The 25,030-nt window shown below is 50.5% G+C and overlaps 1 protein-coding gene across 1 annotated transcript in view; it reads right to left on the bottom strand.

Moving 5' to 3' along the window:
- Positions 1 to 25,030, bottom strand: part of mtor (mechanistic target of rapamycin kinase) — a 101,069-nt gene that overhangs the window by 30,996 nt on the left and 45,043 nt on the right. Inside the window, exons 29-34 of the mRNA XM_030352725.1 lie at positions 12,234 to 12,309; positions 9,411 to 9,550; positions 6,616 to 6,716; positions 5,260 to 5,375; positions 2,446 to 2,523; positions 100 to 207 (exon numbers count right to left, since the gene is read on the bottom strand). Coding sequence (XP_030208585.1) covers positions 100 to 207; positions 2,446 to 2,523; positions 5,260 to 5,375; positions 6,616 to 6,716; positions 9,411 to 9,550; positions 12,234 to 12,309 — 619 coding nt within the window. The remainder of the gene's footprint in view (positions 1 to 99; positions 208 to 2,445; positions 2,524 to 5,259; positions 5,376 to 6,615; positions 6,717 to 9,410; positions 9,551 to 12,233; positions 12,310 to 25,030) is intronic.

The following is a 25,030-nucleotide window of genomic DNA, read 5'->3' as shown; positions in this document are numbered from 1 at the left end:
TGCATTCTGAGAGCGAGACACTTTGCCACGTTTTGAATGCAGCCCAATGAGATCTCATGTAAAGAGACACCACACGCGTGCGTGTGCGTGTGTCTCTACCTGTAGTCTCTCCCACCAGGTGTCTCGGATGATGTCCCTCCTCTCTGGGACCAGTTTGTACTGGATCACCTCCTCCAGCTCCGACAGCATCTGGCACGACACCATGGCCTGGAAACACACACACACACACACACACACACACACACACACACACACACACACACACACACACACACACACACACACACACACACACACACACACACACACACACACACACACACAATGCTTTTTATTCATGACTGATGTGTGGTGAGAGGGCTGGATTATCCATTATTTATCCGCCTGTACACCTGAGAGCAAGCAAACCATATCTACGATCATGCTATGATATCAAATAATAAATGACTCCCACAGATTCCCAATCTTCATATCCCATGTCATGACATCAATCTTATCTTATGAGCTGCATGATGTCACAGGATATCAATACTGGGAGAGCGAGAGTCCTCAGAGTCCGACTCAGAGAGCAGACGGAGGCCGGCTCCTGGACCGGGAGGCAATGGAGGGCAGCAGGCAGGCCTAGCTCTGTCTGACGGCTGGTCCTGGTACCCCAGAACGGACCAGATCCAGGCCTAGCTCTGTCTGACGGCTGGCCCTCGACCCCAGGACGGACCAGATCCAGGCCTAGCTCTCTGTCTGTCGGCTGGTCCCGACCCCCAGGACGGACCAGATCCAGGGACGCAGCCCCTCCCTGAGCACAACCAGACACACACAGGCCTCTCAACGGATCCACCAGCAGCCGAACCCAGGGGCCGATCAGTGGAGGAGGAGGGGTGGAGGAGGAGGGGTGGAGGAGGAGGGGGAGGAGGAGGAGGGGTGGAGGAGGAGGGGGAGGAGGAAGAGGGGTGGAGGAGGAGGGGTGGAGGAGGAGGGGTGGAGGAGTGGAGGAGGAGTGGAGGAGGAGGAGAGGTGGTGGAGGAGGAGTGGAGGAGGAGGGGTGGAGGAATAGATGAGGATGTAACAAGGAGAAGATAAGGCGGAATAGATGATGAGCAGGTAAAGCTATGAGGAGAGGTAGATGGGAAGGAGTAGAGGAAGAGGACTTGATGAGGGTTAGACGTGTGGAAGAACGGACGAGAAGGAGGAGGAGGAGGAGGAGGAGGAGGAGGAGGGCGACGCGTCCTTTCCGTTCAATCAGCGTCAGAAAACGCTTTCATCAAGAGTCCTCCTCCTCCTCCTCCTCCTCCTCCTCCTCCTCCTCACAGACGGATAAATAAACGCAACGTCAACCGCCCGATGCAGATGTGGAAGGGTCCAGCGTGCCAACATCTGTCCTAAGGAAACAGCCTCTTCTGTTCTCTGGCCCGGGCCGGGGGAACACGGTCGCACCGCCGCACACAAACTGCCGGGACAGAGGAAGAGGAGCAGGTGGGGGTGGGGGGGAGGAGGAGGTGGGGGGCGTCCACAGCCTCACGGCGGACGGGGGTGTGGGAGACGTCCGCAGCGGCGTTCCAAGTACAACAGGACGTGATGGAGGGATTAGAGAAGGGGAGTGTGCTGCTTTTATTGATCCCTCAGGATTGGATTTCCGCGGGATTACGTGGGGCGTTGTGAATGCTCCGTCTGTCCTTGAGTTGTGTCTGGCGATGTGCGGCCAAGCGCTGCTCTTTCCAGCGCCAGCCTAACGACAAGAGAGTTCCGGGGACAGAGCGATATACATGTCTGCGGCTACTATTGCTTGAATAAATCTGACAGTACACTCCCAAGAAGTTATAATGAAGGCTGTAAAACGGAGTAAATCTGAATATTATGGGATGGGATCAAAGGCAATCCGTCGACTTGGTCATCCATCAACATCGTTCACCAGCGGTTGTCATGGTGTTGCATGCTGCTCAGTCTGCTACTATGAAGGAGCTGCCTTGCAGGCCATGTTGTAACGGCAGGAATTTCCCACGGTGCAGAAGGAGGCATTAGCATATTGAACATAATGTGGAGCGCTGCACGGCGGCTACCCAGAGGCGGTCCTCGGGCTGACGCGGAGCGCCTATGAACCACTCTGAAGCAGGCAGCTTGTTGCAGAAGCAGGCATGGATGAGGTTCTCTCAGAGAAGGTTGGTGGTTCTCTCAGAGAAAGGGTGGTGGTTCTCTCAGAGAAGGTTGGTGGTTCTCTCAGGGAAGGTTGGTGGTTCTCTCAGAGAAGGTTGGTGGTTCTCTCAGAGAAGGTTGGTGGTTCTCTCAGAGAAAGGTTGGTGGTTCTCTCAGAGAAGGTTGGTGGTTCTCTCAGAGAAGGTTGGTGGTTCTCTCAGAGAAGGTTGGTGGTTCTCTCAGAGATGGGTTCAACCTGTGAGAGAGCTGGGGTTGGATGAGGGCTCGTTGGGTCAGTGTCTGGCGGGCAGAACTCACCCCGTAGGCCCGACTGTAGCTCTCCCCGGCCATGGCTGTCAGCTCCGCATCCAGCAGGTCTCTGGCCTTATCGATGCACTGCAAACACAAGACACACACAGTTAGAAGGGGGCACGTGAACTCTGAAAGGGCTTTTTGCCCGCCTTGGATACATCTGCCCTGTAATGTGTCTGTGGTGATAAAACGAGGCTTGGTTCCTGCTGGGGGGTCGAAACGGGGGGGGCTGTGGTCGAAGGCCCCACGCGAGGCGCCACCTGGTTCCCTCACGTCCAAACGTTTATTTATCCTCGGTTGGTTTGACACTTTTAGTTTTTCAAACCTTTTGTTCAAATAAACATTATGCTCTTTGCACGAGAGGCGGCTGTGGTATAATTGATGTTGGTGGTCACCTCTTTAAACACCGTTTCCTCCTTCGGCGCTCTCATGCAAAATACTGATTATGAAATACCATCAACTGTTTACAAAGCTTCTAGTGGAAAACAAATGACGAGTTACAAAGCTTTTACCTCCAAACCTCTGGAGGTTCAACACTGAACTGCTCTGGTGGACTGTAGCCGCGCGGCATCTCCTTGGAAGTAGCAGGATGCGTCTTATTCTGGGAAAACGACTACCTCAGGGAGTACCCTGACGCATTGCTGCAACACGCTGAGCAAGCGTTCACCTGCCCTGACACACACCCCCACGCCCACCCCTCTGATGACCAACTCTGAACCTCGGTTCTTGATGACCTCTGCAAACAGCCCTCCCTGGAGCCCAATCCCTGGAGGCCACTAACTGGCAGAACACACACGAGTGTTTGACAAACAGAATGTGACGGTACTCAGCTCGACGTCTCCCAAGACAAATAAACCAAAAAAAAAAAAGAGAGAAAACGGTAAAGGGGCATGGCGAAGGCCAAGTTCAGAGGGGACATCTCAGATAGGTCTGACCCCCGGTCTCAATGCTCCATGACACCTCAGGGCCTGGTGGGGGGGGGGGGGGGGGGGGGGGGGGGGGGGTCGGTTTACACTGGAGACCACTAGCCTGGGTAGCCCCGCCCATTCTGCCGGCCATTCGAGTTCGCCCTGCAGAAGGGTCTGGAGAAGAGCGATACATTTCTTTCTGCTTCCGATACGTTTTTGCGGGAGCCAATCACCAAGCTGGCTTCCCCCGGGCACGCTATTGGCTGGTTTTACACAGTGACGACAGGGAAGTGGCAACAAGCAGCAAATTGAGTAGAGTCAATTGAACAAGGCCCGTTGATCACGCCTCTTGAGCTGAAGAAAATGACAGCAGCTTCCCCAGACCAAGCTCAATCGTAGATTGAGCTTGGTCTGGGGAAGCTGCTGTCATTTTCTAAGCCAGGCTAGTACCACTGCACTGGAGACGGACTGACTCACCGTAGCGACAGACGACTGACTGGCCTGATGAATGTGGGGTCGAGGGTCAGAGTGCGAGGCGAACACGAATAATAAACCTCTGTTCTCCGTCGTCACCGTCAGTGGGATCAGAGCGCGGAGGGAGCTGAGGGTTAAACCGCGGGGCTCCGCTCTGGACGGGCTTTCAGCAGACGGGGGGAAGAACTTTATTATGGAGCAGTAAAATCGCGGATGAGATTATTCCAGCCATGTCTGGTTCTTCACGTTATTTCTGTAATCGTCGAGGAATTTATAGTCAGATTTCATAAAGCGTGGGGAGGGGGGGGGGGGGGGTACGCCTCTACACAACCGAGCTTCCATGACCAAATGTCTGGTTATTGGAGAGGAGAAGGTCTGGAAGGTGGAGGAGGAGGTCGAAAAGGTGGAGGATTTGGTCTGGAAGGTGGAGGACGCAGTCTAGAAGGTGGAGGAGGCTGTCTGGAAGGTGGAGGAGGCGGTCTGGAAGGTGGAGGAGGCGGTCTGGAAGGTGGAGGAGGTGGTCTGGAAGGTGGAGGAGGTGTTCTCGAGGTGGAGGAGGCGTTCTGGAAGGTGGAGGAGGCGGTCTGGAAGGTGGAGGCCCCACCTCGGGCTGCGACCGGCCTCATCTTGGGCTGATTGGACGAATCCTAGCAACCACACCTGGAGCTAATCTCTAAATAAGCATGGGGCTAATTTAGGGCTGTAGGGTTAGGGTGCGCAGAGGGTGGGTTTAGCGGCAGGGTGGGGTAACACTGAGTGTCTTGGGGGTGAGGTGGGGCTGGACAGGTGTATATCACTGTTAAGGTACAGGCCTGTGTTTGCATGCAGACTAACCAAAGACACGGTGTAGGAAGACAAATCTCTCTCTGGGAGCGCAGCTAAATCTGATCCTTCAACGCTTTGCAAGCCCCCCACTCTCACCTCAGAGGTTTGGAGCGGGGGCTCAGGTGATTTATGATTTACGTTTCCTCACCGAGGAGGAACTACGTTGAAAACGAGAGACAGAGGGGGCGTATTGTGGGCTTTGTTCCTTTAAAATTAAACACCCGAGCCAAATGAGAATTCAAACCGGGGACTGGAGCAGGACTTGGGTTGTTTCTACATCTCGATGCTGTGTCTTTTCTCCCACCAGGTTTTACGGCCCAAATGAACATTTCATGCGTTCTTCTATAAAGTCTAATGCATGTAGCAGCAGCAGCAGCAAGAACAGAGCCCTTATGGGCTGTTAATTACACACAGACTCAGACACACAGACTCAGACAGACACACAGACTGAGACAGACACATAGACTGAGACAGACACACAGACTTAGAGAGACACACACTCAGATAAATACAGATAGACACAGACAGACAGACAGACAGACAGACAGACAGACGCACACAAATACACACACACGGTCTGTAGTGGGTGGACAGTGGTGGTGACGTCACTCACCTGCTGGGCCAATGAGAAGAGGTCCTGATGCAGGGCTAAGACGGCTCTGTAGAAGGCTCCGTCGTGCGTGTCTCTAGGGATCATGCATGTGTATTCCTCCATGCTGTCCCAGTGGCCTGGGGAACACATCAGGTCATCACACATGAGTACCAGCTCTCCAACACATTGAGAAGGGTTCAAGGAAAGGATTCCTGCAGAATAGGCCAAACAGTGTGGGGGGATGCCACGTGGAACCTCATATACGTTAAATGTCCCGTAATGAAAGGGCACATTTCCCTGTCAGTCATGAGATGGAAAAAATGAAAGGATGGAAAAGGACAATATTAATGGAGAGCTCACTGTAGTGACTTCATAATATAATATAATCACGATGTTATGATAAGAGCATGTGATGGGTGGACTCAGTTCACAGGCGTGTGACCGCGAGAAGAAAACTACAAATTATCTTGGGTGGTGGTGGTGATGGGGACAAGACCTGGATCTAGCCCAAATAGAGAGGTTTCTGAGGGTAATCTGGCATTGAATTAAACAAATGGGTCTTGGAGGGAACTACTTTAATCTTAAGCGACTTGAGCGTCTGTATCAACAAACCACAAAGTTATGAACGCAAAACATAATGGCGGTATAATGTTTTTCACTGCTCTCAGACTACATTCCTTAAGTCTGCTGTTCCAGAAGGCATTACCAGCATCCAGGCCTGGCCTGCCTACAGACTCCAGGCCTGCCTACAGACTCCAGGCCTGCCTACAGACTCCAGGTCTGCCTACAGACTCCAGGCCTGCTTCCAGACTCCAGGCCTGCCTACAGACTCCAGGCCTGCCTACAGACTCCAGGCCTGCCTACAGACTCCAGGCCTGCCTACCGTCCACACCACCATCACCTCTATATACCTATCTATACCAGAATACATCATTTGATGTTTTGCTGGCAATTATTGTTGATACTTCTAAATCGATGTTTTGCCATGTCTAGCATGGGCAGTTTCAAACACAGCGATGTCACCCCATGATGACAAATAACTTCACGAATAATTACTAAGCAGTGGCAAAAAAGCGACTGAAATCCTTCATTTAGTGTATGCTACAAAATGGAGGTGCTCATTAGGATGTGAGGCCCTGATGTACAAGCCCCTACGTCCGAAGCTCTAGATGTGTACTGCAACATGTATCCTCCCCCACCCGGCCGCCCGGATCCGTGAGCCCTCTGCCTGACCTCACCGTTACTAATCACTGAGGAGGAGGAGGAGGAGGAGGAGGAGGAGGAGGAGGAGGAGGAGGAGGAGGAGGAGGAGGAGGAGGAGGAGGAGGAGGAGGAGGAGGAGGAGGAGGGAACAGTAAACAGGAGGGCGGTGGTTACCTAGCCCCCACGCGGCCGCCGCAGCCATGCGAGCCATCTTGGCCTGCGTCTCCTCGCTGACCAGCGTCCACTCCTCACAGCATTGCTGGTGCAGCTGGCCCCTGCAAAGCAATACAAACACATCAACACACACACACACAGTGCAACACACACAGTGCAGCACGCACACATCAACACACAGTGCAACACACACAGTGCAGCACGCACACGTAAACACACAGTGCAACACACACAGTGCAGCACACACACGTAAACACACACACACAACACACACAGGGCATCAACACAACACACACACATCAACAAACGCAGTACAACACACACATGTCAACACACACACAACACAACACACGTCGACACACACACACAACACACACTTCACCGCAAGAACACAAACACATTGAAACCCACACGTACAGCCCCACGTCACAAATACCACAACACAAACATCGCACAATGACACAAAACATAACACAAACAAGACCACCAACACAATCCCAAAAACAACACAAACAGATCTCAGCGCACAACAGGATTAGAGCGAGGAACACGCGGCACCCCTAACGTCACCGGGGTCAACAGTGAACGCTGCCACCATACCAACCAGTACAAGATGTCCCAACATTAAAACCAATATTAATAACAACACACACACACACGCACACACACACTTTCCAATTTCAACCGCCAAATAAGCATTAGGTGATGTCATGGCCGGTGCGGGCCAGCGATCCTGGCAACGGATGCAAAGGAACAAGACTGGGAGTCCAATCCTCGCTTAATTACGCCTGCCGGTATTTATTTATTTATCTGGGTTTCTTTTCCGTTCGGAGCGCGGGGTACCTTGGACTGAGCGTCTCTAACCCCAGAGCCCTGCCAAGCAGATGTGTTCCCGGGGGAAAGCGGGGTCCATCTGACCAGCGCTAATTGGTCATTAGCAACAATCAGCCAAATTTGATCCGCGCTCCCCACTCGGGAAGAGGCTAACTCGACCCAGTGCGTTGCGCCAGAAGAGAACCAACAGGCTGAGGCAGGAGAGAGGGGCAGGGGAGCAAGAGGACACGGAGAGAGAGAGAGACACAAACCCTGCAGAAACAGAGAGAGAGAGAGAGAGAGAGAGAGAGACACACACCCTGCAGAAACAGAGAGAGAGAGAGAGAGAGAGAGACACACACACCCTGCAGAAACAGAGAGAGAGAGAGAGAGAGAGAGACACACACACCCTGCAGAAACAGAGAGAGAGAGAGAGAGAGAGAGAGAGAGAGACACACACCCTGCAGAAACTGAGAGAGACACACACCCTGCAGAAACTGAGAGAGACACACACCCTGCAGAGAGAGAGAGAGAGAGAGAGAGAGAGAGAGAGAGAGAGAGAGAGAGAGAGAGAGAGAGAGAGAGAGAGAGAGAGAGACACACACCCTGCAGAAACTGAGAGAGAGAGAGAGAGAGAGAGAGAGAGAGAGAGAGAGAGAGAGAGAGAGAGAGAGAGAGAGAGAGAGACACACACCCTGCAGAAACTGAGAGAGACACACACCCTGCAGAAACTGAGAGAGAGAGAGAGAGAGAGAGAGAGAGAGAGAGAGAGAGAGAGAGAGAGAGAGAGAGAGAGAGAGAGAGAGAGAGAGAGAGAGAGAGAGAGAGAGAGAGAGAGAGAGAGAGAGAGAGAGAGAGAGAGAGAGAGAGAGAGAGAGAGAGAGACACACCCTGCAGAAACTGAGAGAGACACACACCCTGCAGAAACTGAGAGAGAGAGAGAGAGAGAGAGAGAGAGAGAGAGAGAGAGAGAGAGAGAGAGAGAGACAGAGACAGAGACAGAGACAGAGACAGAGACAGAGACAGAGACAGAGACAGACAGAGAGAGAGAGAGAGAGACCCAGCAGAAACTGAGGGAGAGACAAAGTAGAGCAAAAAAAACAGACATACAGAGTGAGAGTGGAAGAGACAGACATACAGTGGGAGCAGGAGGGAGAGACAGAGAGAGAGAAGGAGGGGGGGGGGAGAGAGAGAGCGAGAGAGAGAGAGACACACAGACCGGTCGAGTGAGAGTGGAGGAGACAGACAGACTGAGAGGGAGAGACACACAGAGAGAGCGAGCAAGCGAGAGAGAGCGCAGATGTGACAAGGTGCAGCAGGTTTCCAGCTCCCCTCGGTATAATATATGAAAGCTTCCCGAACACAAAGGCCCAGACCGGCCTGGAGGGAGTAATACAGCAGGCCGTATATTCAGCAAAAGGTTTTAATTTACTTTATCATTCAGCTGTTCTTCTGGAGCAGAAAGATGGGCCTTATTAGATTGAAAGGTCCAGTAAACCAGGAAGGTCTGTCCAATCTGTTATGGAGAGGGATCTAAGGATGATGAACTGTTACCTAAACTACAAACAATGTTCTTTCATAAATGCTCCGGACTCACAGGACAGGATATTAGGTCACCATGCAGCCCGTCCCTACAAACACAGATGCACACAAACACACACACACACATCCAAAAACAGACACAAAAACAAAGACACACAAACACACAGAGAGACCAAAAACAACGATCCACTATGACAAGTGTTGGAACGCTCGCAGTTTTTGGAAACCTCAGGACGTTCCCCGGATAGATCGCCATGGTAACAAGAGGCCCGTATCGCCCAGCCCCACAGCGGTCTACAACCTGCTGCGTTAAGGCAGTGGGAGGGTCCGTTTGAAGCAAGGCAGCGGGTTCAATCCCCGAGGTCCTACAGGGGGCCTCACCGCCTACCGGCCCCCCCGGTCGGAGTCAGCATGGACCCCGCCGTCACAGCGTCACCTACCATTCCCCCAGGGCCTCCAGGCAGCGCATGCGTCCCAGGATGAGGTCCGGCTCCTCCTTGGCCAGCTCGATCTTCTTGCCGTACGCCAGGAGAGCGTCCTCCCACTCGTGGAGCTTCTCGTACCAGGTGGCCTGGATCTCCTGCAGCGGGGAGGGAGGAGCAGGCGCTGAAACCACCACCAGCCATCCATCGGCCGGGGCTCAGTGATGTATGGATCCCAGAAGGGGTCTAGGAGACCGGGGGGGGGGCAGGGCCATGCGGGGGGAGCCATATTCACATTCAAGGTTCTTAGGTGTCTTGCTCAAGAGCAGCCAGAACGAGGTATTCATCTAACTCGCGAGAAAGGGGGAGGGAGTTTGAAGCCCGTGTGGACGTGCGGAGAGAACAGGCAACCTTCCCCAGACCGGCCCTAGTGGGGTTCAACCCCGGGTCCTTTCCTGCGGAGACAGAGGGGTGTTAACCACAGCGCTGCGGAGCCACACCCCTTTAAGAAGGTCTGACCGCCGTTTGGTCGCGTCACGACAACGAGAGGCGTGATGTTTTTCAGCGGTTTTATTCAGTTTGTTTAAGCCGCTCGATTGAAGATATTGGAGCTCGTGTGGGAACCGAGGAATTCTAATACCCAGCGTTAATCCCTTCACCAGATGCTGGGCTGGAGGTTAAGGGTTCCGTCTTAATGAGGCAGAGCGTTCCACAGCAGACCCTTTGGTACCGCGGGCCTCAGCCGGTTACACGTCGGACACGTGTGCGTACGACGAATCGCCTTTATTTCCAACGGTGCGCGCGACGACCTCTGACCTCTGGTGACCCATGGATGAGGCAGACTGGGGCGCCAGTAGGAAATCCAAACCTCCCTTCCCACTGTAAACAACCCCGGACCACCAGATCAAGCGGTCGACACAGGTCCTAGAAGCATGCGTGTCGGAGCGATTATCGGTGTTGTTTTCGCCACAAATCTGCCAATCGGGGGTTTAATAGGGGAACGTTTTACGTGATATTTACGGGACTTTGCTGACGCCTTTGTCCGAAGCGACTCACAACCGTTCATCAACACATTCACACACCGACGGCGGAGTCGACCACGCAGGGCGACAGCCAGCTCGTCAGGAGCAGTCAGGGTGAGGCGTCTCGCTCAGGGACACCTCGACACTCGTCTAGGTGGAGCCGGGGATCGAACTACCAGTCAACCCGCTCTACCTCCTGAGCTACCGCCGCCCCCGGAACATGACTGAGGCTGACAAAGGCAGAGGGGTAGGGCCCTTCAGGCAGCAGCCCTGCCTGTGAGACAGCGCCTGACGTCAGGCTAAAAGTAGCGACTTCATAAAGCGGTGTGGGACCATGCAGTGCTCAGATCCGTCTGGGGCTGCGCTACACAAACACCGCTGCGGTTGTTTTCTTCTCGCTGGCGTCCCGGCCCTCGCTCTGCTGCTAAAGTGTTGTTATACTTCCCGCCCCCTCAGAGCCTTTCAAACAAACACACACTAGGACAAACACGCAGGGCAGTTGGTGGATTTGTTTGGTTTCATGGCTCTGGGCCATGAATGGCAGGAAGCCAGCGGCGAAAACTAAGAGATGTGTGAAAAAAGGGCAACTTCCAAGAGATGCCGATTCGAATGCGAGCTGAAAGAGACGGGTTTTCATAAAGAGTGTCTTTCTCTAGTTATGTAATCGACGAGGATACAAAGTGAAGGAGTAGGCGTCTGCAGCATGTCTTGCGTCCACAGCATGTCTTGCGTCCGCAGCATGTCTTGCGTCCAGCAGTGTGATTGTATATCTGGCCCGACTGTCTATGTAAACCCTGAGTATTGGTGTCTGACCGTAAAAAGAGGTCTGCACATTTTGAAGCCTCCTCCGCACTTGTTGTAGGTCAGACGGGTGCTTGCTAAAGTGAGGGTTTGAGGAGGCTACGCGCCAGTACAGTGGAGCGCTTCGTAGCGTTCCTGACATTCAGGAAACGCATTCAAGTAGGCGAGAGAGGACGCGAGGTAGAGTGCGAGCGATGTCTTTTATACGTTTGGTACATTGTGTGTGAACACCTTACAGTCTACGATGTCCGTGGAAAAGCCCACTCCAGGTTTGATCGACTCACTCCCACACATCAACAGATGTCATCTTCTGTATTACTGCCGGCAATTTATATTTTACATAGATTTTACCTTTTTACAATGCCTGGTTGTTTTTCCTTTGTTCGATTTTTTAATAGCTCTTCCCATGCACATTTTTATTTTCCATGCCACTGAAGCTCTTATGAATATGAATTGTGTTTATAACCGTGACAGAGAGAATTGTGGGAGAGAGACAGACCTAGGGTGAACAGAAGGAGAGAAGGAGACAGAGAGAGAGTGAGAGAGTGTGAGAGTGAGCTGGAGAGTGAGGAGCAGAGTGGTCAGGGAATTTCTGCCCCCCGTGATCCCTGCATATTTGGGTTGAGAACGTGCCTTAGTGGGCAAGTCACAGCAGGGGGCTACACCCATTATGGCTGGGCGATGTTGAACACATGACGGGATAATTACGTATTATTAGGCGAGTAACAGGATAGCACCAGCGTGAAGAAATATCAAATCGGATTAGACAATTAAATAAAAGACTCAGCACCATTGAGATGTAAAAAAAAAAGTTATGTTAGGCAGTGAATGAATGAATGAATGAATGAATGAATGAATGAATGAATGAGTGACGGAGTGAATTAACGATTGCGTGATCACGAAACGCTAAGTTCGTTCATGTCTAAGCCCTGAATCGGTCCACCTTGGAGGGACAGCGTGATCAGTCCTGTGATGGCGTCTCCTCCTCCTCCCCCCAGAGTGACTGCAGGGCACTCACCAGCTCGCCGAAGTGCTTCATGGCGTAGTCCAGCACCCCCGACGCGGCCTCAGGCTGCTGCAGCTTGTTGTTGATGCTGCAGGTAGGGACACAAACACAGCGGGTTAGAGGGAAGGGCCGGGGAGTCATTCAGGTCCACCTGGAACCACACACACACACACACACACACACACACACACACACACACACACACACACACACACACACACACACACACACACACACACACACACACACACACACACACACACACACACACACACACACGTACTCTGGAGGTCATTCGGGTGTCCCTGTAAAAGTACAGGGCAGCAATAGCAATCAAAACATTATAAGGGTTAGGGGCAGCATAGGGTAAGGGTTAAGGGGTTTGACCCCGAACCAAAAGGATTTGGGGTTTAAACCTCCATTGTCCACAGCTTACCTGTAGAGGTAAGAGTAAGACGCCCTTACCGCTAACTGCTCATTCAGGTAGTTTATTTAAAAACACATAGACCGAAAAGTACATCTCTAAGCAAATAAAAAAATAAAATAAAATTTGAACGCAAAATGTAAATTTGAACATTATCAGAAGTTGAGAAACAAAGACCCCCGAAGCGCTCTGAGATCACACACAGCTCCCCCACGATGATGGATCGCTGCTGAGGTCAGAACTGCAGGACAACACAGCCGCCGGTGCCGCCGCAGATAGACATGCTGGCCCCAGTCTCCCCACTGCACAGACCACTGTCATCTGGCCAGAACCCCAGAGCCTCATCTGCCCAGAGCCCCAGAGAACCCCAGAGCCCCGGGCCGGATCAGGTGATGCCGCGTGTCCCCACCACCCCACCACCACTCGGTGGCTCCAGTGGAACCACATGTCTGATGTCAGAGGAGGTAATCAGGGCGTCCGATGGGCGCGGGCCACAGGGCTCTCTTTGTGCGCGCCGCGGCTGTAAAGCCACCGACGACAGCGGCACGGTGTTAACAAGTGACTGGAATGAGGAACGACCTGCGAGCTGAGAGGCGAGCGGGCGGGGGGGGGGGGGGGGGGGACGTTCTCCCGGGGGCCCCGGGGGGCCGTAGAGTGTTGACACGTCTAGAGCCCTGAGATATTTAAACCTCCGGCGGGAGCGCCGCGGTGATGCGTCTCCGAGACGGCGGAGACGGTTGTCGTTAGCGACGGAGCATCGAGTCAGGGGTGACCGAGGCCCGCGCACCACTGCTCAAAACTAATGTTTCCCGCCTCAGTGAAAGGTGTGTATTTATATAGAAGCGTTGGTGTCAAGTATGCTGGATGGTCGATCCAAGCCTCAGGTCCCCAGTGGATTGGTGCGGTGTAATCCGTCAAGACAAAAGGGTCCGTCTCATCTGTGTGGAACACCCGACCCCCCCTGCCTCCCTCTCCTCCCCCCAGCGTCTCTCACACATGGAAACACTCTGCTGGAAGCAGCCCATCGTATTTCCTCCGGCTGAAGGCAGAGCTGAGCCTGTCGCGGCCGGCCTCTGCCTGGATGAAGCGTTTCCCAGTGAGGAGCGAGGCAGTGGGAGCCCGGCTCACAGCAGGGTGCAGCCTGATGAAGGCAGCACGGGAGTGGGATGTCTAGAAGTGTGTTTGTTTGACAGGACGGGTGGAAGGCAGACAGAGGTGATGAAGGAACGTGGGGTGGACTCACCGGTGGGCTGAACAAGCACACAGAGACAGAAGAGGATAGGTTTTGGGTGAATACGATTCAACCGGCGCGTGTCTCGTGCTTTTCTATTCATTTACTTTACAATAACAGCCTAAGCAGCATTAAACAAGCATCCGGTTTGAATATAGTGAGCAGCATAATAGCATGTGTTGTAGATTTCTATAGGCCGTAAGATTTGACTGGGTTGTCTTGCAGCACCTTGCTCTTCACCGTAATTAAGAGCGAGGAAAGACTTACTTTGATAAAAAAAAAAATCATGGACATAACTCATGAACATATTGCTTTAGATGACTTCCTTTCAAACGTCAATTACATTGAACAAACCCCGACACACCAACAAATGATCAGTGAAGACCGAAAAGAGCGACCGTACAGCAGAAGGCGCCCAAGGTGCTTTAAGGAACGCCGAGCAGATCTCATCTGGTGCTCACCAAGGCACGAGTCAGTCATTCAGTCGGTCAGCGAGCCATTCTCAACCTCTGTTTTTGAACCACTGTTCTGAACCCTGACGCTAGGAACATGGCGTCCTGCGTGTATCTGCACAACAGCTGTTTATGGAGTACGGTCGCGTTTATTTGATGAGTCCCGGAGAACATGAGGCTGCTGAGGAAGCCTGCCAGAGACGGCCTGTACCTAACCGCCTCTGGAACCACAATCAAAATCCACAATGAGAAAACGCCTCTTTCTCCCCCGTAGCCCAGGGAATCTGATGTCCTTCCACCATCTGGCTGCCATCTCCAAACACAACCAAACACAGTCCAGATGACAGCCCCGCGCCCTGGAGAAACACATCGACGGAGATGACCTGAGATGTCCTTAAGCTAGTGGTGGAGCCGGCGCTTTGTGAATGTTGACAATCAACATGTATGTTAACACCTACCCCCCATGTCGCCGACTACTTATAGGAGTAACGCCCCAGCGCGCCCTGAAGGGTGACGTCCAGGGCGAAGGGAACCTCAGAGAGATTACGTCAAACAGCATCCAGGGATGTCATACGTTTATATTAGGGATGCACCGAAATGAAAATTCTTGGCCGAAACCGAAACCGAATATACTGAAACAGTTGGCCGAATGCCGAAACCGAATACCGAATGTGGCTTTTAATGTTTTTCATTCATTTTGCTTTAATTTTTCACCATTGTATAAATCAAACAATTAAATGTCCTTTATCAACTTTTTTGTCTTCCTTTTCTATAAAAAAAATCAATTACAAATTTGATACAAAATATTTAATTAATACTGAACGTTTTTTTAACATTCCAGCAGACATTATAGCAAGAATTTAAGAACAATGTACCTTTAAATAAATGAGTAAAATTGTATTATATTTTTTATTTAAAAAAATAAAAAAAATAAAAAAATGTTCTGTGTGTTATGTTCGGCCTTTTTACTCCTTCGGCCGAAACCGAACATTATGTTTTGGGCCATTTTCGGCCGAATATGTTCGGTGGGCGAATATTCGGTGCATCCCTAGTTTATATGGATGCATAATTCCCTGTAATCCCCGAGAAGCCTCAGACGCTACCTAAACACTGCGGAGGGCTTTGGACGCCGCCATTTAACTGCCTTTCAGAGCCTTTTCCTCAGTTCCACTCTGGTCTTGTAACTTGTTAAGGAAGCAGGCGTCACAGCCTTTTATAGGCCATAATCTGGGGGGCCCCGTCCCCCGGTGAAACAGAAGAGAAAACACTGCATGTAGGCCGAGAAATAAATACCGAACACGGGACAGTAGAGAGTGATTTGAACCTGAGAAGTGTCTGGGACCGATGGGGAAACCACAGTACGGTCTGAGCTGTGGCCAGGCGTTAGACAGCAGGCTGCGCTTTTATTGATGTTGTGATATGAATCACTGCAGTATTAATAACACAAGTAATATGTGTAAATGTAAAAGCTGCACTTTGGTTGAACTGTATTATGGGTTGCACACAAGTGAATAGCTGGTGTCTCGGCGGCTTGACGCGCTATGAGTTTCTGAAAGACACGTCGCAGTGACCCTCTCCTTAAAAAGAGAACAGGCTGGAGTAAATCAAGCTCCAGGAAAATGAAGACGTTTACCACGGCCTTGTCCTTTCCTGTGTTACGCGAGTGCGATGCATACTTGCGTCCGTACAGTGCGCTGAATGCCCTGGGAGTATTTTCTTCCAATTCTCCTCCCTACTTGACAACAAAGATTTTCCAGGAAAAAGATGAAGCCCGAGTTAATCTGGAAGATGGATCTGGCAAACCAAAGCAACAAGGTGACTCTTTGTGAGGGACTTTAATCATAGTGTACGCTGCTAAACATTCTTCAGTCGTTTCCTAGGGAGTCAATGGGCAATAAGCAAAACAAAGAACGCAAAGGCCTGGCCCGTTAACACCGGTTATATCAGCTTCTGTTAGGTTTCTTCATATCACACAAGTGCTGCTCCCATCTTAAAACATAAGATAAAATCATTCCAACAACGCTCTCTTAAGGGCCCCACACCCATTGGCTTGTAAAACGCAATAAAGGGGGAAACATTTTAAACATTTAACCTGACATTGTAACCTCAGGTTCTAGAACATAATGTACCGATGTACCCGGGTCGTGTTTAATATTCCTACAGCGATGGCTTGGATCGTGAAAGGTCGACCTGCAGTTCTTTTAGAAAGAACAGCCTGTAACGCCCCGAGGTGAACGAAGAACAGAGCGGAAAAACACTGGATCCACTCAAACTACAACCATAGCCACCTGATGCTAGCTGAGAGCGCCAAATACCAAACAAGTTCAACGGCCATCTAAGAACTGCTTTGAAGGAAAGTATGAACCTAGGGCCGTGACTCTGAAGCATGTCTTCTCTCACAAATAGGTATACTAATGAACATCTTCCTGATGCGCCCCACCTACTCTTGATAGAAGCTGTATTTCAACACACTTGCTATGGATGTTCTTGCACTGGTCACATGACCTCACTTGGCTGTTGGTTCGTTCTTAGCCTGTGCTACAAAGACTATGAGACGTACACCTGTGCGTTAGATCGGTGGCGTCATGTCACACAAACGGGGTCATTCCGAGATCACGAGGCAAAAAATGCCTTCCAAAATGTCCAACTCGGGAGGACCTCTGAGGGTACACTTGCGGTGACCTTTGACCTTGCATATTCACAGAGGACCCCCGTGTTCGGGCCCCACATGGCCTTCAATTTACTGCAAGGGAAGGGGAAGCGGGGGGGGGGGGGGAACACAAGCAGTGGTTGAGCGGACATCATGCTGTTGCTCCTGCATTGCTGCTCAGTGTGAGCCAGTCACGCAGGCATGCGGTTTCACACACGCCTACGTGCAAAATGTTTATAAAAGCGATACAGTGCTATTGATGGAGAGAGACAGATTGATTAGATGATGGATGAATGAAGAGGACGGAATACAAATACAAATCCTCTCTCTTTCTCTATCCCTCTGTTGAAGTCGGTGGAAACATGAACGAGCTTCAGACGCCCGAGGCAGGCCAGAAAGAGCTGCCTCTCAAGGTGGAAAGAGATTTACTACGCCCGCGTCGGGCGGCTGCCAAGCGAGCGCCGGCCCTGACGTGCTGCCCCTCTCGCGGCGGTCCCCCGGTGACCACGGCCTTTAACAGCTCCCAGTGAAAGAGGAGAAGCAGCCGCGGCAGCACCGGCTGTCACACGCAGTCACCGTGGGACGGGGCCGTCCTGTGGGGGGCCCCCCGCCAGAACGCAATCAATCGTCGGGCTACGACGGCGGGACAGGATGTGCTGGGGGTACGCACCGCTTGTCCCAATGGGTTACAGATGAGGGGCTCGAAGGGGTCCCGGCTCGGAGATCCAGAGGAGACGGGGGGGGGGGGAAAAAGGGCACTCTTTCACGCCGTTGGTTCCTCTTGAGATAGCGTGCTGGGAGTCTCTCTGTTTGCAACTTGAGAGTTGCTCATCGCAAATATACATCAGAGGGAATGAGTTGTAATGGAGTGAGACAGAGGGGAGGTTTTATTCTGTTGTACCAGACGAGCCCACGGGGTATTCTGTGACTTGATGAAATATAATTAAACCACTGTGAAATTCTAGAGTTGAGACGAATATAAACACGACAGCTTTGATTGGCTCTGGGCACTAACGATTAAATCATTAAATACTCCATTTACAGACACTGGTAACTGGCTCCAAAAGGCCAATCCTTTTTTTCCGACCCGCAAAAAAAAAGACACCCATTGTTTGGGGAAAAGATCAGTATCGGATTAATAATGTTTGACATAGGCCGATATGGTGTGGAGTAGGCCTTACTGGCTAGCGCTCTCTATTGATGAAGACCTGCAGCGACTGGCCCTCCCAGACCTACCCAGTTAGAAGATGACTGACGGACGCAGAGGAGGAGATGTTTGCTCAGCTGGATACTTCCACCGAAGCATGACTGAACTAAAACGATACAGTTGTACCGGTTATGGAACCGTGCCAATAAGGGCGTTGGAATCTAAACCGAAAGAATCGAAGGATTAAGGGAATTATGAGGAAGTGTGCACCAACCATCGACTCATTTGAATGAAAGCGTGGAAAAAAATCCCCTCTTTTAAACAGACAGCTTCAATCATCCCCAGTTTATCCCCACTTTGAGACACAATGTGGGGATGCAACGTAAATCTTAGAGACTGACCCTGGTTTATCAAGAATCTGCCTTCAATCACCTCAAGATTAGAAGTGCTCCTGATAAAGATCTACGCTCACACCACCACAGGGTCTTCGGAGGAGAGAAGGCCTTGCCTGGATGGTGGCTATGACAGGGGTCGGCCCTCCCTGGGACCCCGGTGGAGCTACTGGGGTCTGGGGGGTGAGAGGGGGTGAGAGGGGGTGAGAGGGGCTGGTACTTTTCATCCCGAGACGGTTTGACTGGGGTCTTTGTTTCACATTTCCTCTCAAACCTCATCAAGCAAGGGTTGGTTTTAAAGCGACCCATGTGTCCTGCTCTCAGCAGCTACACTCCAAAGGAAGGCACGCCAACACGCCAAAGGGATTTAGTCCACTGGGTTTTAATGAATTCATGACCGGCACTCATTAAAAACTAATCTTTTACATTTTACCCCGAAAATAATGACATATTAGATAAGCTTTATGAGTAAAGTGAGCAGGTTCGGTTTATGGGGATTTCTTGTGTGGCGTATTTCTGGTTAAATGGGCTTACCAGAAACCCACATTTCGTGGGGTACAGCCGTGCTCAAACGAACAGAACATGCCTAAACCTCCACGACCCAGTTGTCATCACTTCTATAATTTTGCGTATGATTGTTTCTGCTGGTTAGGCCGACCGTGCAGCCTGTGAGACAGCTGGAGGAACCATCGGAGCGCTGCTTTAAATCTCGTTGTTGACACCGGGACCCCTGCATGCCTATGGAGCCCGTCACCTCGGGGGTCACGGGGTCAAACGGAGGGGTAAGGTCATCGGAATGCTGTTGTTGCTATTTTGATGGCGGCGAACGCCGGGACCAAAGCAGACTGTTGAAAAACGGCCTCGCGTTTCCAACACAGCGACGTCATCACTGGGTGACCCACTGACATCCGTCTCTGCTGTGTGAGGGTTTTCAACAGGAATCTTCTTTTACGTGAAGTACCTTAGACAGCTGATCCCCCCCCCCCCCCCCAACTACAACCCCTGTCCACTCCAAAACCATAACAAACATCCCCATAACAGTTTGGTTTGAATGAAAAATGAAAATCCACAAAACTGCTTCCAACGAGGTAAAAAAATAAATAACACTTTGCTGGTCGTTTGCCCAGCTGTCCAGCGGGCCGTTAGTCTGGTGACGTTGCACCCCGTGTCACCGGGCTGAGGCACGGAGCCAGCGGCGCTCCCATGAGGTAAAGTAGGGGCACCTTCAGGGGGAGCGCGGGGTAATCCATCTATCCTGGGCTCTGGAATCTGGCTACCGCTACGCGGGGTGATGAGTGAGAGTCCAGAACCTGGTTCTTGTTCCTCGTGCCATAACAGAAGGCAGCTGGGAGCCATCAGTGGCCCCGGCGGAGAGGAGGAGGAGAGGCCCCTGGTGGCATGCCAGGGTGAGGGCCTGCCAGTCAGACGGGGTGGTGGACACCCGGGCGCATATGTGCACCCTCATTAGCGGGAATCCGAAACAGTGTGTTTAACCTCCGGCCGTGACTCGCTATATCTTGGCACGGATTTGGATTTATACCAAGGTTATTTTTCCCGTTATTATTTCAGTTCGAGTCATTTTGTTTTTCTCGTTAGTGTTTTGAGATACTAAAGTTTTGTGAGGAGCTATTAACAAAAACAGAATGATTCAATTGTCGCTGTGCAGTTTGGGCTATTCTTGAAATATACCTTACATTTATCACATCTTTAAAATGACATCTACCCCATATATCTGCTTTTTAATAGCTACCTTGATTCGTTTTGCACATTTCTGGAAGAGAAACCTTCCATGGCAGCAGTACAGAATAGCTAAAGTGGTAAAGTGGTGTACAGGTTAGCTGCCGTTTAAAGGTTAGCTCAGGAGGCTGTAGTAGCTAATGGATGATAACTACATCTCATTTCATCAGGGACTGAGCCCAGCATTAAGACCATCTGAAATGCCTCCCCGGTAGTTGGCAGTCTGAATACACATGGAGTCATTTGTTGCTCTCCATTTAAGGGACGAATTAAAACGAAATTGATTCTAGGCCATAAATCGGGATCAACTTTTCCCTGAGTGTTTAGAGAACACCCTCCACACTTCAAAGACAATACTTTAAATGAAAATGCGGTTGTCAAAAAAATGTTGTTGGAAAAACAGGGCCACATTTCATCTGTTTGTGATCAACAAACAAGCCAAAGATAACCTTTTAGTGGAATTGCCGTTCTTTCGAAAAATCACAACACAGACGGCAAAAAGGTATTTGGTGGTATTGCAGCTGCAACGCTGGGTTATATAAACACCATTTGTGTGTGCCTGCAAGAAAACATCTCAAAAGTGTTCCCGCCGCCAAGCATGTCATGTTTAATTCAACAGGAATTACACGGAGATGACTGACAGGTGGAAGAAGTTGGTTTTAATAAAGGTTATATAAAGACCTCCGGATCCCTCAGAGAGGCGTCCACGCGATCCTGACTTAACCCTTCAGCCTTTCCACCCCAAAGAAGCCCAGAGACTTATTTTTGTTGACCCAACAGTTGACCCATGATAGTCATCTAGAAAGTTTATGAATAAATGAGCACAGGATTCACTCAATCATCTGAGGTTCATAAATAATCCTTGAGAAAAACAAAAAAAATTTAGCCTCTATAGTAAAGGCATTAAGGGGGATCAAAAAGGCAAAATTCAATTTTCTGAATCTATTAACGACTCAAAAAACAGTCTTCATCTCCGGTCCTAAACCTCCGTCTCAGGTCTTGCGTCATGCGCCAGTGAGGTGTGTGAGCGCGCCTGAGAGGATAGCTCCACAGACCACTTCCTGTGCGCCGCCTCGCCAAGTGAGAGATCTGCGAGCAGCGGGCTTTCTGGGGACCCGGCAGCCGCCGGACGGCTATCCGTCACGAGAACAGAGACGGCAGTCCACCGCCCCGCAGCTGAGCTCCCCCTCCCCCGCCCCAGAACGAGGAGCCTGGTGAGTGGAGGAGCAGAACAATGAGGCTCCTCACGGCCCTCTCATGTGGGGAAGTGAGCAATAAGATCAACAGAGAGCCCCGCCGACCTCTGACCCCCCGAGGGCTCCACGGGTCAGCGACGCAGAGCGTGTTAAAAGCGGCGTGCACCTGGGCCCGGCGGCTCGGCGCTGGCCGACAGACACCAGGCCCGGAGCGGAGCGTTGCCGCGGGGACCCGTTGCGGAGGAGCGGGAAATTACTCCCGGAGCTGTCCGTCAAGCAGGGGAGACACCCGGGACGGCACGTTGTACCCCGTCGTCACGCCGACGCACCTCCCTGGCTCGGGGGGCTAACAGGAGTCATAGGCGTAACCTAGCGACCGGTCGGTTAGGAATGCATTCCCCAGGCAGGTAACCTAGCAACCGGTCTGTTAGGGACACATTCCCCAGGCAGGTAACCTAGCAACCGGTCTGTTAGGAACACTTTCCCCGTGCAGGTAACCTAGCAACCGGTCAGTTAGGAACATTCCAATTAAAAGGTAACCTAGCAACCGGTCAGTTAGATACATTTTGGGTAGCCGCTCACAGTGTTGCCTGAGGGATACTGAGCACGTCGGAAGCTGTAATTTTAGGCGTCGTCCCTGGAAGGGCTGATGGATGCCGCTGATTGGCACTCAGACCTCATAGTTATCGTCATCGTCATCGGCCAGAGCTGAACGTTGGCGTTTGTGTCGGTCTGAGTCAACATTTGGTTTTCATTTTAACTGGGCCAGTTTGCAATTTCCTTCAGACTAGCAATATTATATACTAATACCTATCCACACAGAAGTAATAAAATATGGAATATAATGGTTATTTTAGGGATCCACTGAATAGCACGGTTGAATTTAGACTATGCCGAAAACAAGATGGTATGTCAAAGTAAGCCAAAACTTTTACTCTCCGCGTGTGTTTAAATGTAGGCATTTGAAAACGCAGGGAAGTCAAAGGGTGAGTAAAGAATATAAAGTGAAGACTACAACAAAAAAAACAGGTCTAAACGTTTAATATGGACAAAAAGCATTTTTCAATGTCACATAAAATGCCTTGGGAAGGCATGACAAAACTTCCAGGAAGTCAATGCATGAGGTCACCAAAACATTGGCATTTTGTACGTCGTGTTATGTAAACCATATGTGCCCCGTCAGGTTCAATGCAGCCAGGGGTACACTTATGTGGCCAGATATTTATGTGGCCGCTGGCCAGCAACATTTTCAAAAGACACAGCCTAATTTCCTACTTTCAATAAGACATCAATGAAAATTGTTTATCGCATTCAGGATTAACTCACCGACTTTCAAACCGTCTGAGCAAATAAACAAAAGAGCAACAAAAATCAATTTAATAACTCTGTATCATGTTAGTCTAATGAAGTCCCAATGGCATTACGCACAGATGGCCGGCAGCTAATGTGCAAATGTAAAACATCGTCCACACATGGGCCACGTTCAACACTACACAGCCGGCACTGGGGGAATGGAAAGAGGAGGCTAGCAGTGAGCACACCCGGTCCCAGAAACTAGGGATGTGTCTGGGCATACGAAGGTAAGGCGAACTCCACCGTGGATAACAGCCCGGCGTCACCAGAAACAGCAACAACAGGCCTGTCCCCATTATGTAACATTCAGGAATCTCTAAGTGCACTTCTGACTACGGCTCTTCCCGCAAAATGACTGTGATTCCTAACAGAGCTCTCCCTCCAATGTCGGTCGTTCTAGCGACTTCCAGGAGACACATATCTGGAAGGGGACGACAGCCAACCACAGAATGATTCTCGATAAGTTTACACACCGGGATTTGGGGCATGGACCGATTTTTATATTCTGCGGTTTCCAACATTATCACTTTGTCTCAGTGTTGTTGAGCTCATTTCCTGTCAGCCCACCCAACCTCCATGGCTCTCCCGAGTGTTTGGTGTGTTTTGGTTCCTGCCCCTTGAGGCCCTTGGTTCTGGGTTAGAGAGTGGGCTACACAAACAACCCCGACAGAGACAATGGGACAGCAGGCGGGCTGGTTCTGCTGAAAGAGAGGCTGACAGAGATAGCCCTTCAAGGTTCATTCTTGCCCCATACGTGTCTTTCAGAATCAACAGGAAACGCCCCCCCCCCCCCCCCCCGCCTTAGCAGACATGAGCCTTAGACATTACATGAGGCCGCTGTTAATACTATGAGTCCGATTGACAGCATTGCACCACTCCAGCCCTTCAAGGGCCTGAAAGCGGTGAATGTTTGACGCGTAAAGAATGATTTTTAAAGAATAACAAATGGACCCCAGCCATCAGCTACCTACAGAGCGGATCACATTCATAATGAAAATTGACGGTCACCCCATCTTCCCCTCCTACCGTTACTTGACCCTTCCCGTCGCTGGGTCTCGGAGAATATTTCTTTTGAGGGCCTTCAGCCAGTGTTAAGTGTGCTCCAAAAACACTTGGGAGATGATGGGATCACTCCAATAGTAACCGGATAGGTAGCAGATATGGATCCTTTTTTTGGTGAGTCACCTTTTGGAAACAAGAATCAAGTGTTTCCACAGGGTTTTAAGGTTGTTCTTAGCGGTGAAATGATTCCGATGGCTCAGGGCTGGCTGTTGGTGCTAATCTTTAAAGCGATACCATACTTGTATGTGTATCCCTTTAGAGTACGAGTGTGTGTTGAACATTGTGCACAAAGCCATGTAAAAGTGTCCATAGTTACACCAACTGATGGCAACGACTTTTTATATTGTATGAACACTTAAAAACGTGCTCTTGGGACAACACAGGTGCCTCATTCAGGCCACATTGAAAAGCCTTGACGCACAAAAGACAGTATAAGAGCAAAGTAGAGCGGAAAGTTCAAAGAAAACATCCATGGTCATTACAGTCGAGATGTGACAGCAGCAAGGCTGATAAATGATATGGTGTTGTAACTTGTGTACAATCATGTCTTTTGAAGGCCATTTAGAGTTCCGGTAGCATCCGGTGGTTCTTTGGTGTCCTCACATATAGAAGAATACTCATTCAATGGACATGTGCATCGGACTGGCCTGATAATACGCTGTTGGTACAGCTGGAACACACAATGTGTCACTCGGTAGCATGCAAACAGGCCTCTGTTTCGGAAATTATAGTTGGGAGTTCAAGACGCATTTTTCTTGACCAATTATATGGAAGTGTATCATGTGCAGCAATCACTTATTACTGCCCTGCATTTGCAGTTCCAGAGCACTTTATTCCAGGGTCATTTTATTACCATTATTACACAGCTGCATTTACTGTGTTTGCTCTAAGCTCACTTAATTTCTTACATACATATTATATTTATTTAATGCACATTCTGTACAGTAGAACATCTGGGCATTTTATTACCTCCATATTATTTCTTTATATTATTTTTATGGATTTATATGTTTTAACCTTTTTATGTAGTATATTCTGTAGTCGATTCTATAAACACTCAATGAGGTGTTGTGTGTTTAAACCAAACACCAACCTTCGTCTGAAAGGTCTTTAATGACTTAATTGTAGGGCTGTCAAGCCCTACAATTAAGGCCTCTTACTGACT

This window comes from Gadus morhua, chromosome 1, assembly GCF_902167405.1.
Source record: "Gadus morhua chromosome 1, gadMor3.0, whole genome shotgun sequence".
Taxonomy (NCBI): domain Eukaryota; kingdom Metazoa; phylum Chordata; class Actinopteri; order Gadiformes; family Gadidae; genus Gadus; species Gadus morhua.
Note: the sequence above shows the minus strand (reverse complement) of the source record. Positions and strands in the feature narration are given on the sequence as shown.